The 15,953-nt window shown below is 41.7% G+C and overlaps 1 protein-coding gene across 4 annotated transcripts in view; it reads right to left on the bottom strand.

The window, feature by feature from the left end:
- The window catches only part of Sidt1 (SID1 transmembrane family member 1), an 83,269-nt gene that overhangs the window by 31,252 nt on the left and 36,064 nt on the right, over window positions 1–15,953 (bottom strand). For all 4 annotated transcript variants that reach the window (XM_040750790.1, XM_040750791.1, XM_005074750.4 and 1 more), the window contains exons 5-10: window positions 13,806–13,907; window positions 13,146–13,229; window positions 11,118–11,205; window positions 9,110–9,181; window positions 8,445–8,538; window positions 150–193 (exon numbers count right to left, since the gene is read on the bottom strand). In XM_040750790.1, coding sequence (XP_040606724.1) covers window positions 150–193; window positions 8,445–8,538; window positions 9,110–9,181; window positions 11,118–11,205; window positions 13,146–13,229; window positions 13,806–13,907 — 484 coding nt within the window. The remainder of the gene's footprint in view (window positions 1–149; window positions 194–8,444; window positions 8,539–9,109; window positions 9,182–11,117; window positions 11,206–13,145; window positions 13,230–13,805; window positions 13,908–15,953) is intronic.

The raw sequence follows: 15,953 nt of genomic DNA, 5'->3' as shown, positions 1-15,953 counted from the left end.
ACTGCCTTCTGTAGAAAGTCTGTGGATGAAAGGACTCTGGGATAAGATTCGGGGTGGGGGAGAGAAGAGAGATAAATGATACCCAAAAGGATGTGGCTGCACCAAGCAGCACCATTTGGGATTAGGATTTAACTAAGGAATTCTCTTACCATCACTGGAACCAAAGCTTCCATCAATGGATTTCCTCTGGAACCTGCAAGCAAGCATATTATATACAAATACATACATGTATACGCATATCCATATTCTCTTAAGATTCAGCATGTTACTTCCTACACTGTTGAAAATTTGTCTTCTAGGATCGCTTTAAAAATGGCATTTTGGGGATATTAATGGCAGGAATTTAAAATGACATAGCCACTTTGGGTGACAATTCGGCACTTCCTTACAGAGTCAAACAAACTGATCACATGACACAGTAATTCAATTCTCAGGCATGTACATTATTTATTAACATTCATTTATTTGCAGACATAAATTTAACATCATAACATGTGTCTTTTAAAACACATAATCAGTGTGTTTTAATATATTAAAATACTTGTGCAACTGTCATCATGACCTAATTTTAACATTAACATTTTCATGGCCTCCTCCAAAAAAGCTGTGTCTGCTAGAGATTACTCTCCGTTTTCCTCCTTTGCCTAGCCCTTGCTAATCCACTTCCTGCCTTTGTAAGTTTACCTCTTCGAGACAATTTAATATAAATGAAATCACTGTATGCATGAGCTTTTTTTGATTGGCTTCCTTGATACAGCATATTTTCAAGGTTAATTCATACTGTAACATGTATCAGTGCTTGAATACATTTATGCTTGAGTAATATTCCAGTGTGTGTGTGTGTGTGTGTGTGTGTGTGTGTGTACTACATTTCATTTGTTTTCCCTTGATGAGTACTTCCTATTGTTTCTGTTTACTGGGTATTAAAATAGCACTGCTATGATCACATGTGTTCATGTATTTTCTATAGATACATCTTCACTTCTCTTGGCTATATAGCTACAAGGGGAGGCCTGAGGCCACTCTGTGTTGGGCTGGCAAGACAGATTAATGGGTGACAAAGAGCATTTTCTGCTAAACCCAGCAACTTGAGTTTGGTCTCCCAGAAACCATGCGGTAGGAGAGAAACACCTCCCTAACTCCCTCAAGTTATCCTCTGACCTCCACATGTGTGGCCTGTGCTCAGGCATGTGTGTGTGCACATGCATGCACAAAATAAAATGAAGAAATGAAGAGTTCATTCATGTCCTCCCTCCTCTATCCCAACATATCAGCTACAGAGTCATGATTATCAAGACTTTGGAAGAAGCTCTGATATCGGGATGTGTCAAGTCTTCTAAATTTTGTCCTTTTTAGACAAGATGGTTTTTTTTGTGGCTATTCTCTCTGTATAGCAAAGGAAACAGTCAATCAATAAAGAGACTGCCTACAGAATGGGATAAAATCTTGTATAGCAAAGGAAACAGTCAATCAATAAAGAGACTGCCTACAGAATGGGATAAATCTTGCATAGCAAAGGAAACAGTCAATAAAGAGACTGCCTACAGAATGGGATAAAATCTTGTGTAGCAAAGGAAACAGTTGATTAATAAAGAGACTGCCTACAGAATGAGATAAAATCTTGGCCAGCTACTCAACTGATGGAGGGTTAGTATCTAAAATAAAAAAGAATTTTAAATAAAGGAAGAACTGAGCAAGGAACCAGTCAGCTCAATCATTAAATAGGCTAATTAAATGAACAGGCAGTTCTCTAGAGTTGAGATGCAAATGACCAATGCACATTAAAAAAAGAAAAAACAACAACAACAAAAAAGTGCAACATCAGTAGTCATGAGAGAAATCCAAACCAAAACACACTGAGTTTTCATCTGACCATAGTCAGAATGGAAGTCATCAATGAAACAGGCTGGGTGGTGGCGCACAACTTTAATCCCAGCATTTAAGAGGCACAGACAGGCAGACCTCTGTGAGTTTGAGGCCAGCCTGGTCTTCAGAGGGAGTTCCAGGACAGTCAGGGCTGCATGGAGAAACCCTGCCTGGAAAAACAAAATAAAAACAAAAACAAAACAAAACAAAACAAAAGAAGATAGTAACAGCAAATACTGGAAAAGATACGGATGAGGGAAATCGTAAGTTATACACTGGCCCAGCCACTGTGATGTCACCATGGAGGTTTCTAAAACACAGAATATAGATCTACCTGATGACCCACCCACACCATTCCAAGTCTGCGTCTCAGAAACACCCACACACCAGTCTTTATTGTTGCACTATTCATAATAACTTAGTTACAGAGCCATCCTAGGTGTCCAGCCACAGAGGAATGGACACAAAAGTTGTGATATTATACACAATGAAGTATGAAGTTATGTCATTTGCAGGAGAATGGATACCACTGGAGATAATCATATTAAGTGAATTAAGCTACCCTCAGGACAATACCCTATATTTTTTTTCACTTGTGGTTTCCAGACTTGAGGAGATACAGAAATTGATGTATGTGTAAATGAAAACATCTTGGCTATTCTGTGTCCCTTGCATCTTCATATGTATTTTGGGATGACTTTGCTAACTTCTGTTTTGTTTTGTTTTAAAGCTTCTGGAACTGCTACAGTTTTTCACGAGAGGAGTTCAGTAATTTACACAGCTAAGGTCAAGTAGGAAGTATCTAGTTAGCAAATTGAAAAAAATAGCAGATGGAAACTGTGGTAGGCTGACTGAGATGGGTGTATGTACCTGGACAATTAGTCTGGAAACTGGGCTAGCCTCATGACTCATTCATCTTCCAGTAGATAAGGGAAATACACCCAAGTCTATAACTTGAGACTTGCACTCGCCTGCTCTCCCTGAGGTCCCACAATCCCAGGTTGGCCTGCTAAAGTATAGATACCAAGTGCCACTGAGGCCATTCTAGGATTGACAGTCTCTTGGACCTGCCAGCAGGTCATATTTTGTGACCACATCCAGCGGAGATTTCTGAGTCTATCTGGGATAACACTAAAAGTCTCTGGATTGTATACTATCAAGAAATGAATGATGGCTTATGATTTTCTTTGTTTCTGTGAAGCCATTTTTCTAAATGCACCATTTGGAGATATCAGTCAAAGCAGAACTATTTGCCTACCCATGCATGGGCTTCTGGAACTGGTGTATGCTGTATATTTAAAATGACAGCATGGCAGTGGGTGAAAGAGTCAGTGATAAGGATACATACCCAGAACTGGGTGGTTGGACTTATAGAGCAGGGGACGGGTGTGATAAAAACAAGAGAACACATATTCAGTGCTTGCCTCCCAGCCTGCCCATCCCTTGTAGGGGAATGAATAAAACACATGCTGATACAAGATGGGGGAGAGGGAGGAAATGAAGATACTTGGGAAAGCTCTTAGCTCTCCAAGACCTGGTGCCATGACCCTTTCAAATGTTTCTTATGAACTCATAGTGTGGGTTATAAGTCCCACATGTGTTAATAATAAAATATAAGGACTTACCAGGCAAATGGAATTAGGTTGAGAGAACGTCACAGGTGAGTGGAAAACTTTGTTTTCAATGGAGGAAAAGTTCTCCTATTAGCATTTTCCCTCGGTCTAGTCCTCTATTTAGAATGCCAAATGGTTCCATGTCTCTAGATTTCTATTTCAGTTCGTCTATATTGGGAAAGAGTCTGTGCTTGTGCACTTGACTGGAGTGAAGTCATCTGCTGCGAACTTTCAACAGAGTCTGAACACAACTCTCAAAGACTCTGCTAACTTCAGATGCTGAATAATAGCTGTCTAGACTGTGACAAAGAGCTAGAAGTTACCTCTGCTCTTGTCTATTTGCGTATTGATGGCTTGTGTTAGCTGCTTAAAGAGAAAGAATTCTGTTTTCTCAACCTAAAACATAGGAGGGAAGTCTTGCTAAGAGACAGAATACTGGCTCCTTAACTGTGACAGTGGAACTGTTTGAGGCAAAACGGGAATGTTTTGTGTCCTCGTACAATCATAGCGTTGCTGGGGTGTATAGGCTAGTGATCACACTTCCTTGGCCCAGGACTGTCATCTGTCACATGCCTCTACCATGAAAGACATACTTTGATCAAGCCTGTTGAACACTTTATGCTCTAGAGTCCGGCTGCCTGAGTTCAAATCCTAACTCCTTCTGGTACTGGCTGTGGATCCTTGATCTGATTGCTTAACTCCTCTGTGTTTCAGTTTCCTTAAGCTTCCATATAGCAACCACCATAGTAACCCAATAATAGTGCCTGGGGCATCCGATGAGAGAATCTTCTCAGCACACAGTCAGGCAGATACATAGATATAGTTAGCATGGTAGAAACAGTAACTTTTAGAGGAAACTGGTCCCCTTCATGTATATACTTTCCTGGTATGATGTTTGCCTATATCCTATAAGACTTCTGTTTTTAACACTTTTTTTTAAGTCAGACTCTCTTGTAGTTCATTTAGCCTCAAACTCACTATGTAGCCAAGGATGAATGACTTTGAACTCCCAATCCTCCTGCCTCCAACTCCAGAGTGCTGAGCACTGGATCACACACATAGGCACCACCATGTCCGGCTCTGTTTTTAACTTCGTATTTTAAAGTAATTTTACATTTACAGACATGTTTCAAGGATGAGTAGAGAAACAGAATGTAGAATGTCTACCAATACATCTTCACCGAGTTTCACGTGTCAGCATTTCTTACTCCCTCCATCACTCTCCCTTCCTGCCTCCTTCCTTTCTTTCATTCTCTCTCTCCTGCTTTCTTTTTCTTTCTTCTCAGAAAGGATCTCACTCAGCAGCCCAGACTGACCTGGAATTCACAGTCCTCCTGCCTCTGCCTCCCTAGCGTCTACACCAATAAACCTGGGTTAGTTCTGTCTCTCAGCTCTCCTTTCGCAAATGTCTAGCATATACTCATCGGCATATATGCTAATTTATAGCATGTGGTCATCTACATGTAAAAGAGCTTCTAGCATGTACTCATCTCCATGTATATTAACTTTTCTGGGCCATTTGAAAGTCATTTGAAGTTGTTATAGATTTTTTTACCCTCAATATTTCTATTGAGTGAAGAAAAACCAAACTCTTTACATTTAACGCTTGTATATATATTTATTTAATGTGTTGCTGGGGATTGAACCTAGGGCTTCAAGCATGCCAGGCAAGCACTCTGCCACGGAGTTATACCCAGTCCACTACTTACTTCTTGTTTTGAGGCAGGGCCTCCGAAAGTAGTCCTGAATTACTCGGTAGCCCAGGCTGACCTTGAATTTGAGATCTTCCTCCTTTACACCAGAGCAGCGAGGATTACAGACTCTTTCATCCCCTGTTTGTCTTCTAATTTCAACTAGCCTACAGCTATCCTTTGTGGCATACTTTTACTCTGAGTGCAAGATCCAATCTGAGGTCATGCACTGTCTTTAGTTTCATACCTATCATCTCCTTTATAGGATCCTTTTCACAGCATTTTGCCCCTTTTATGACAGTTTTTGTGTCTAATTTTTCCACTTGATTAGATTCAAAATATACATTTGTAGGAATCAGCATATCTGGAAGCACACATTGCTCACTGCCTCTGTGATGGTATTTATTTTGATTGACAGATTGGTGTGTTTTATTTTCTCACTATATTATTATTTTTAAATATCCCACTATATTTATTATTTATTTCCCTTATGGCTTAGCAATTTATGAAGCTACACAACCACCCAGTTCCTCTTCTGACTCCCCTCCTTAACTTAGCATTCATTGATGACTTTGCTTTACTTTCTTAGTGCTGGGGTTGAAGCCAGGATCTGGCACATGCTGGGTGAATGGTCTACCACTGAGCTACAGTAACCACAGACTTGGTGGGTTTTTTTCTTTTAGCTTTTTATTTATTTTTTTATTGAATTTTTAAATTTATTTTATATACTAACCAGCTCCCCCGCCCTCCTCTCCTTATGTTTCCTCCCCACAGCTCCCTTCTACCCCTTTCCGACATCAACTCCTCCATTCAGATGGGGTAAGGCCTCCTATAGGAATCAACAAAGCATCCCATATCAAGTTGAGGCAGGACCAAGCTCCTCCCCCTTGCATTAAGACTGAACAAGGCATCCCACCAGAGCCAGTTCATGTATAAAGAACAGGTCCTGGTCCTCCTGCTAGGGGCCCCACAAAAGACCTAGCTACACAATTGCCACCCAGATACAGAGGGCCTAGGTCAATCCCATGCTGGCTTCCAGCTGTCTGTTCAGAGTCCTTGAGTTCCCACAAACTCAGGTCAGCTGTCTCTGTGGGGTTTCCTGTCATGATCTTGACATCACTCAACCTCCCCCAATCGAATCCCTTTCACCCTCTCTTCAACTGAACTCTGGGAGCTCATACCAGGGCTTGGCTGTGGATCCCTGCATCTACTTCCATCAGGTACTGCATGAAGGCTCTACAATGACAATCAGGGTAATCACCGTGAGGCAGGCTCTCACTAAAACTCACTCTGTAGCTCAGGCAGCTCTTGAGCTTTTGGCTCTCTTCCTCAGCCTCCCAAGTAACTGAGAGTACAGGCCTGTGCCCCAGACCTGGTTCTATTGACAACTCCTAGGCTGAACCAGTGTTAGCTGTGATGTTGGCAAAAGGCTTTTCAACCCCAGCACTTTGTCTGCATTTACCAGTCAGCTCCTGGTCTACTACAGGGGAGATACTGAAGGGCCCAGACCCTCACCCAGCCCACTGCTTTGGCAGCCATGACAGGCTGCAGGAAAGACTCAGCAAAATGTAGGCCCATGACTCAGCAGGATGTGCTGAGCCCCCACCTCCAAGCCTTGACCTAATTACTGGGAAGAAACTGCCAGATACCCTCCATGTGGTGAGAAGAAATCAGAAGTTAGCTGGTGGGCTTTGGATGTGCCTTACTGACAATAGTGGAATGCAGTAGGTAGCAAGGGTCCAAGTATAGCAACCTTTCTGCAGTGGCAGCTGACCAACCATCCTGGAGTTGTGCCAATCCTGAGATTGTGGCTATGCAACTAGCAGAGCCCCAGCCCCCACTTGCTGTATCCCCAACATATGCCCTGCCCCACTGCAGCTGGGGTCCCTCCTACTCTACCCGCTGTGTCGGATGGACAGAGGACCGGAGTTAACTTGTAATCGAAAAGACTTTTGCTTTTGCATCAGATCTGGTCTCTTGGTGGCTTGGGAAATTCAGCGTCTGAGCACAGCAATACATTCATTTCAACATCTGTATTTGTTGGGAGCACCTTTCCCTGATGGACAGCTGTTGTTCTAGATTTGTTGAATTCACTGAATATATATTTGTGAGTATTTATTTCTTCATATATTTCCATTTTTTTCAAATGACTTATAATGCACAATTCTCCATTATTTTGGTGCTTAAATCCACCCCGGTTTGGTAGTGGTGAACCTGTTTTTATTTAGGTTTTTAGCTGTGCTGAGACTCAGTCACACCAGGGAAGCATCACCGAGTCACACTCCCAGCCCTTGGTTTTCAGAGACAGGGTCTCCATGCTGCAGCTCAGGCTGGCTTGAACTCTCTGTTTAGTTCCAGTAGATTCTACACTTTCCAGTCTCCTTTCCTCTAGGCAAGCCCCTGGTGGGGAGTGAGGGGTTTTAAAGGCAGTATCTCAACTCAAAGGTTTTCTGAGAGTGTAGAAGAGAGTTGTTCACTCAGTGAGAGACGGGCCTTTGCTATTGAGAGTGCTGTCAAGGAGCTCCTCTCACAGTCTCGCCTACAGTGCTCACTGCTCTCTGCTGCCTTTGTTCTTTTTCTTCTTCTTCCATGTTTAAGGGGAGAGGGAAAACAACGTTTGTTTAAGGGGAGAGGGAAAACAACGTTTGTTTATTGTAAGCCTCCTGCTGTCCTTTTGTAGTTGTTTCTCAGAAAGCATAACAAAAACAGAATTCTCAAAGCTCAGCACTGCTGAGAGGGGCAAAGAATGTTAGAGAATCTTTTATTTATTTGTGTTTTTAACCAGGGGCTCCATATCCTTAGGCAGGGGAATTTCCTTGATAAATTGCAGCATAGCTATCTCTCAGTTTTCTCCTGAAGGAAAGTTTTTACTGGGAAATTGGTGCACCTGGTATTATGTATCAAAGCATGTCACTCCTGCTAGGTCTGGACCTTGAGATCTACTTAGGCATTAAACTTCCTTTCGACCGAATGATTAAATCTGTTTCTAGACTCTATGCTGGGGAAAGTTGACAATTTCCTACAGTCTTTGTGATTTACAGTGAATATTCTCAGGTATAAAGACAGTCTAGTTGTGTTGTTGTTGTGGTTATGTGTGACACTGACTTCAGATCTGCCAGTGAGCCGATTTTTGTATCATTGCAGGGATGTGAAATCTTAAGTACAGGCACAGTATAAGCAGCTTGCCCAAGATCTCAGCTAATGGCCAGTCAATGTGTTCCTAAGCCCATGCTCTAAGTATGACATGGAGAGGTGAAGAGACCCCACTGCCTACCTCACATGATGGATAAGCACGACGAGTAGGCATCCCAAATAGAAGGACAAGAAAATGGATACACTGAAAAGACTGGACTTCACATACACGGATTCTGGGGAGAAAGAGTCAGATTTAGTCAGCTTGTCACAATTTGGGACTAGGAGGACTATACTGGGAGCAGCATGTCCATTCTTAAGTCCCAATATATTTTCCCTGAAGCTACAGAAGTATGGGAGGTCACCCAGATGCTGTCCTCAGGTAGTTTCATAGTGATTTCTGCCCTTGGAAGCAGAGTGGGGAGGAGGTGGGGGAGTGGGCTGGGGGGGGATTACTGTGTACACCTTTAGAATTGAATTTCCCCTTTCCTCTGCTATCCTTCCTTCCTCCTTCCCTCATTTCCCCTCCTCTCCCTCTTCTTTCCTTTCCCCCCTTCCTTCTCTCTATCCCTTCGTCCCTCCATTTCTATGCTGAGGGCCTCATATAAATTGGGCAAGCACTCTGCCACTAAACCACACCCCTGGCCAGCCTCTTTCTCTTCAAAAAGGTCTAATTCTATCTCTAAGTTAAATAGACTTTAGTATTCTGATGATGGCTCCCCTTGAGGGGAAGATATTAACACTTAGTTACATGATAGATCTCCCAACACAGGAATCTGTCCACTGTACTTTAGAGCCAAAACCAACCTTTGATGGATGGGACAATGGTCACTTTCAGGTTCTTTGATCGTTGAAGATTCCAGGTCTGATTTTCATTTTCTGGTAAAAAAAAATAAACAAACAAATAAACAAACAACAATGAAAAGCCCAAAACACAGCAACAACATACAAACAAGCAAGACACAGAGGGCAGTGGGTCAAATATTGGACTCTCATCCTCCAGTCTGAACCATTGTATTATACAATGTCCAGAATCCACTGTGATCAATGTACAAGAACTGAAGTAAAATCCAACATCTAACACATCAGGAGTCCCTCTGGCTCTGACTCGCAGATTGGCCTTTGTGGGGGGTGCATTTTAGAAGCAGCAACTTACACAAATGGAATGGAACAGCAGCCTTCCTTCTCCATTGTAGAAGACTTGACCTTTCTCCTCATGTCAACAAACAACTCAAGAAAAACGTGCCCAAAACAGACAGCTACATCCTCTTTGGCTTGCATTTTCCCTAGCCAGTGAAAATCTGTTTTTCTTTACACAGTCATAATGGCCCTAGAGTTTATCAAGGAGCATTAGACACTGGCAAGATTATTGAGCTACATAATTAAGAGATTAAAGCATACACAAGCAGAAATGTCACCTGACACCAAGGGAGCCATATTGTACTCAACAGAAAACACCCTCTGTGTTGGTGACATATGGCCCGTTGTCAGGATGTCTGTGTTCTCAATTAAGGGTCTATTCTACTCTCCGGGCAGCACAGCTATTTGCATATGCACAGGAGCTTATATCCTCGTTATTGGGATAAGTCACGTTTGGTTTTCTTATGTTTTGTCAGGTACGATTTTGGCAACTGGGATGGTAAACTTTAGATTTTCCATGTACATCCTTGAGGAAGGGCTGACTGCTGATCCATATAAGTGACTCCATATTAGGAAATGCACCTTTAATAATGTTTTTATTGCACTTATTCTCTCTCTTCCTCTCTCTCTCTCTTTCTCTCTCTCGTGTGTGTGTGTGTGTGTGTGTATGTGTGAGTGTGTGTGTGTGAGTGTGTGTGTGAGTGTGTGTGAGTGTGTGTGTGTGAGTGTGTGAGTGTGTGTGTGTGTGTGTGTGTGTGTGTGTGTGTGTGTAGGACAACTTGCTGGAGCTGTTTCTATCCTTCCTTCATAGGGTATCCAGGGATGGATGGAGGGTGGAACTCAAGTCAGTTGGCTTGTTGGTAGTCATCTCACCAGCCCAGGAAACAGACCCTTTGGCGTTTACATGGCAAAAGCAAATGAAATGTCAACTAATGGAACTCACTCTGTATGACTGGTATAAGACTTAAAAAGTTGAAAAGTTGCACAGAATCAAGCCAGTCAACATTCTAGCATTAAAGGTAAAGGAGCTCATGAGTCTCCACTGAGGAGCTATAGACAGTTGATGAGGGAAAGAGTCTTCGTTAACAATGTGCTCTCTGATAGATTGACCATACTCCCGTGGATGACCCCACGCCCTGAATATACAGTCTTCACAAATTGGACTCTGTGTGTTCTGTAAACAATAAATAATAAAGAGGATGTAACATTGGGAGGAAGTGGAGAGGGGTGGGTGCATCAGGAGTTAGGGGCAGACTAGGGGTTGAACATGATTAAAATGCATTGTATAAAATGCTCAAAGAATTTAAAATATTATATCATGAAGATGAAGGTACTAAAGGACATTTTGTAGTACCAATATAGGTAGATATAGGATTATCTTCATTTTAGTCTTCAAAACAGGGTTTCTCTGTGTAACAGCCCTAGCTGACCCGGAACTAGCCCCACAGACCAGGCTGACCTCAAACTTAACAGAGTTCCTCCCACCTGCCTCTGGCCCTCGAGTGCTGGGATTAGAGGCCTGCACAACCACTGCCACGGGGTCTTCATTTTATTTTTTATCCAAGTGTCTCTGAGTGCCTTGTTAAGTCGCTGCTGCCAGGCCTCCAGGAAGAAACTACAGGTGAGCTTTTGGCTTCCTTTCCTCCCCTCCCAAATATTTCTCAGTGCCTCTTACCCTGGACGGAGAATGATCCTCCACACGCATAATCTTCAGGTTTTATCACAAACACCACGAAGAACTGCTCGTCTGGAAAATCCTTCTTCTGTGTAAGACATAACAACCTCATGATTTGCAGGGAAGAAAGACAGCCAGGAGGAGAAAGTCCATGGGGGTGGAGAACAGTAAGAAAAAAGAAGAAAAGGAAAGTTCACCCCTGTCCTCTAATGCCTCAGAAAGAGGTTTCCACAGTCCCACTGTTACTCCAGAACAGCCGTGAACGTTACTTCATCCAAGAAATTAGTATAAGTATGTACACGGAGAATTTCAAAGTCTATGCCCACTTGACGACTTAGTACTCTAAAAACACAATAAGCAATAGCCTAGACTTAACAAATACTATTTGCATAAATACATGTACATATATGCACACGTATGTTGGAGATGGTCTTGCTGTGTAACCCAGGTTGGCCCTGAACTCTTGATCCTTCTGCCTTAGCATCTTGAGTGCTGGCGTTATAGGCACACACCCAGCAACTTATCCATTTTATTTTAACATCTAATAAGAAATAACTTCTCTAAAATCATGCTGTAATAGTTAAATAAGCAATGCAGGTTGGAAATATGGAGGAGCTGCGACTCTGGCTTTGACCTCCGTGCCCGTCCTCTTTAGTCCTGGTTCAAGTGGGGTTAACAAAATAACCGTACACTACATCTCTTTAACCCAGGCATTTTTTGTCATGTTCAAATTTCTGATATTGTGTCTAGTTCACTGAGAAAATGTCTAAAACCGAGGCACATGCCCACAAAAGAAGTAACAATTTACTGTCAGATACATAGAAAGTAGACATGGTTGCTATGGCTAGGCTTTGTCTTCAATTTACCTGGTATAATATTTTTTGTCATCTTAACACAAACTAGGCTCATCTGGGAAGAGGGACTCTCAACTGAGAAAATGCCTTCCTAAAATCGCCTGTAGGCAAGTCTGTGCAGCATTTTCTTCATTAATGATTGATGTGGGAGGGCCCAGCCCACTGGTGCCCTGGCAGGTGATCCTGGGTTGAATAAAAAAGCAAGCTGGATGAGCCAGGGAAAGAAATCTAGTAATGTCCCTCCGTGGCCTCTGATTCCGTTCCTGTCTCCAGGTTCTTGCCTGGAGTTCCTGCCTTTGCTTTCCTCCTTGATCAACTGTGATGTGGAGGTGTAAGTTAAATAAATGTTTTATTCAGCACTAGAAAGCAAATTAAAGCACATACTGTTGTTGGTGGTGGTGTGCGTGTGTGTCCTTTTTAAATTGGGGATCACATCATTTTGGTGTGCTAAGGAAGAAATAAACATGGACAGCAAGACATTTGGGGTATTAAATCTGTGATGTTCAGAATCAGGTTTGACTGACAGAAAATTTCTAGGTCTGATATCCAAATTACACTTAGCTTCTCTGCATTTTTTTGTCTATTAATCAACAAGCAATGTTGTCTTATGCTACACAGACCAAGTCTCAGATTTCTTAAGTACCAACCTAGAGACAGGGGTAGAATGTCTCTTGGAATGTGATGACACAATATATGTACATTTTTGATACAAAATACCAATGAAGTAACAGTTTAGTCACAGATACCAAAAGGACAAAGTGCTACATGAATAAGGCTCATAGATAGTCCTTTGAATCTGTTATTCTCTCCAGAGTTGAATTCAACTGGTAGAAATTAGTATAACATGCTAAATTGCTTTAAATGACTGTCATAAGCTTTACCCAAACCTCATCTGGATTTATCTCTATAAGTGATCTGTCAGATATATGCCCTACTGCACTGTAGATTCCCAAGGACCCCCAAGTAGAAAGAAAGAATGCCTAAAAGGATAGCATTGCCCACCACCACCCAGGCAAATGCCGCAGGCAGAGCACTATTCATTTTTAAACCAATCAGAAAGAAAAGAGATCCAAGGTACACAAAGGACAGCCATCTCCTCTGGATGCTGGTCCAGTGGGTAAGTGACTTTCTGTTGAACCCCATGACTGTTGTGACTTCAGAAGCAAAGTCTCACCTGTAGCGTGATGGCGGCTTTCTTGGTCATGGATTGATACACGCCATTGAATTCCACATTGTGGTCCAGATCGTACACGGGACACTAAGGCACACGAGAGACAAAACAGAGAATATCAGCACTGTCATGTGATGTCACTCCATACACATGTGTCAGGGCTGTGTCACCTGGATCACAGACTGGGGGAATCTTTTAATCTAGACACTGTGGAAAGTTTTCTGCAAACAGTCATGAAATAGTACTCTTAAAATGTGACCTTTGACCTATAATGTCAGAATCAGTCTATACAGAGGAGAACTATAGGAAGATTGCCTTAAAGTATATAACATTTCCCACTTTTTGTTAACATCTTGTGATACAGGAAGGATCTAATGTTTTGACAGCAATCTAAAAACACAACAGGTGGTAGGCTTTCACTGACCTTACAACTGCTTTTTTGTTTTGTTTTGTTCTTCATCATGGCCTATTCTCCATCCCCCATCTTTTCTTTGTGTTGGTGAAATTCTTCTTATCTCTCATCAATATCAGCAAACATGGATTGTCTACTCATATGCATGAGATGTTGTTATGATTTGGCATTTGGGGGTAACACAGTACCCCACATCTATCAAGGAATACTAGACTCTTACAAGATAGAAGGCTAACAGTATCAGAGCTCACCATGATGTTCTGAACCGAGACAACTGAACATGGATAAGCCTTCTCCGACACCACTTTAATGATAACGGAGTCCACATCTTCAGGAAATTTGTATAGAAAATACTGAGGATGAGAAAAAGAGAGACGTGTTTTATTAATCTTAGGAAATGTTTGTAGAAATACAAACGAGGCATGGGGTTGTTTTCTCTACCATGATGTGTGAATTTCAGATGCAAAGCTCAGTGTATGGTCACTGTTTCAGTCATCCATTCAGCTCATATATGTTAAGCAACAAACTGTTCTGCACAGAGTTCTGTGCCTGACATGGGGAAGACAGCAGAGAAGGTGAGTGGCCATTTACACAAGGCTGTGTTTTCATTTTAGGATACAGCCATTTCTTATCAACTAACTTAGACTGTGCTTCATTCCATTTCCTACTTAAGAGCTCTGCTGTCACACTCTTCTAAAATCGGAGATACACAGGGTGCAATCTCAGGCAACAGTTTTTTTTCTGTGTGGTGGTTGTGAAATATGAAACTCCACCTTGAATAGCAGATACTCCTATTCCTATTCCTGACCATCTTGCCAGAGGGAAGAACTAGCTTTACACCAATCTTTCTTCTAAACCTTTTGGTAAAGAATCTTTTCCCCAACTGAGATATTCTGAGAAGCTATTTAGATCAAAAGATTAAGTTTGACATTGAGCCCTTGAAATATGTCCGTGATTTGGGGTAAATTTATTTTCCAAGTATCAGGTGTGTGTGTGTGTGTGTGTGTGTGTGTGTGTGTGTGTGACTTCACAGGCCAGAAGAGGGTGTCCACTAAGATGAGAAGAAGGCAAGTAGCAGGCATTTTTATGTTTGAGTTGGCCAAGGTAGGCGCTGCCGACTACACTCTAGTCTTTTTAGGTGCCATGTGCACCCTTGACCTCTGAGCCGTCTTTCCTAACCCACAGGCAATGTTACCAACAGAAAGAGGTGACACTATGTACCTACCTCAGTTTTTAATCCAATGGAAAAACATATTAACTCTTAAAACATTTTAAACACAGTTAAAAATGAAGGAAAGGAGAATTTAGCCCAATAATTTCAAGCGTGGCAACCATGTGAGAAACATCAGGTTTGTGATTAAGGTTCTGTGAAATCCCACCCTAATGAGACTGACATCTTATAGACATAGTAAACACATCATTTAAAAAAGAGATAAAAAGTCAAAATTTAGTTTTGTATTCCAGTTTCCCCTTTACTAGTGCTTTTTTGAGAACTAATTCAATATAAATAGAACATCAGAATTAAGGAATGGGACTCACATTCTTGTTTAGAAGCCTTTTCACGCCTTGTATGACTGCATTTTGGAGCATGATTCAAAGGCTAATGAAAAAGGGTTATTTCAAGAAAGGAGCCTGGAGATCCCAGGGTGGCTCTCAAGACAGCCATACTTTATAACTCAAGAGCATCACAGTAAGTAATGGAATATATTACTAGCCTTTTTTTGTAAGAAGTCAGTACCTTTGAACACTTAATAATATGTCCAATTATTATCAGCCTAAATCACTATAAACATCAAAGGAATGTTTTAGACACCTGCCTTAAAATACATTTCACTCAGAAAGATTTTATTTGTGTTTTATGTGTATGTTTTGCCAGCATCTATGTCTATGTACCACAATCATACATTGCCCCAGGAGTCATAAGGAGGCATTGTATGCCCTAGAATTAGAGTTAAGATACAGGTATGAGTCACCACGTGGCTGTCAGAAACCAAGTTCAGGTCCTCCTCAAGAGCAGTGAGTATTCTTAATTATTGGACCATCTACCTAGCCCCCCATGTGTCCCTTGGATTTAAATGGGCAATAACTATGAAGAAGAACAAACTGGTCCCTGTGGCCTTTCTTGCCATTGGGCATCAGTGCACAGGATGACTTTCACAGAAATAGAATTTAAATCTTCACTTTGCTGAAGGCCAGAGATGTAGTTCAGCTGGTAAAGTATGTGCTTAGCATATATAAGGTCCAGAGTTCAATCCCCAGCACCACAAAACAGAAGTAGACCATTTATACAGGTTTGGGAGCACTGCTTTGTAGTCTATTCCCAACATAATCAATGACATCATGATGGTCATTTGAAATTGGCCATGGTGGTAGAATTTACTAAAGGAATGGGCATAAGC

The sequence above is a fragment of the Mesocricetus auratus genome, unplaced genomic scaffold, assembly GCF_017639785.1.
Source record: "Mesocricetus auratus isolate SY011 unplaced genomic scaffold, BCM_Maur_2.0 Super-Scaffold_100008, whole genome shotgun sequence".
NCBI lineage: Eukaryota > Metazoa > Chordata > Mammalia > Rodentia > Cricetidae > Mesocricetus > Mesocricetus auratus.
This window is presented reverse-complemented; position numbering and strand designations above follow the sequence as displayed.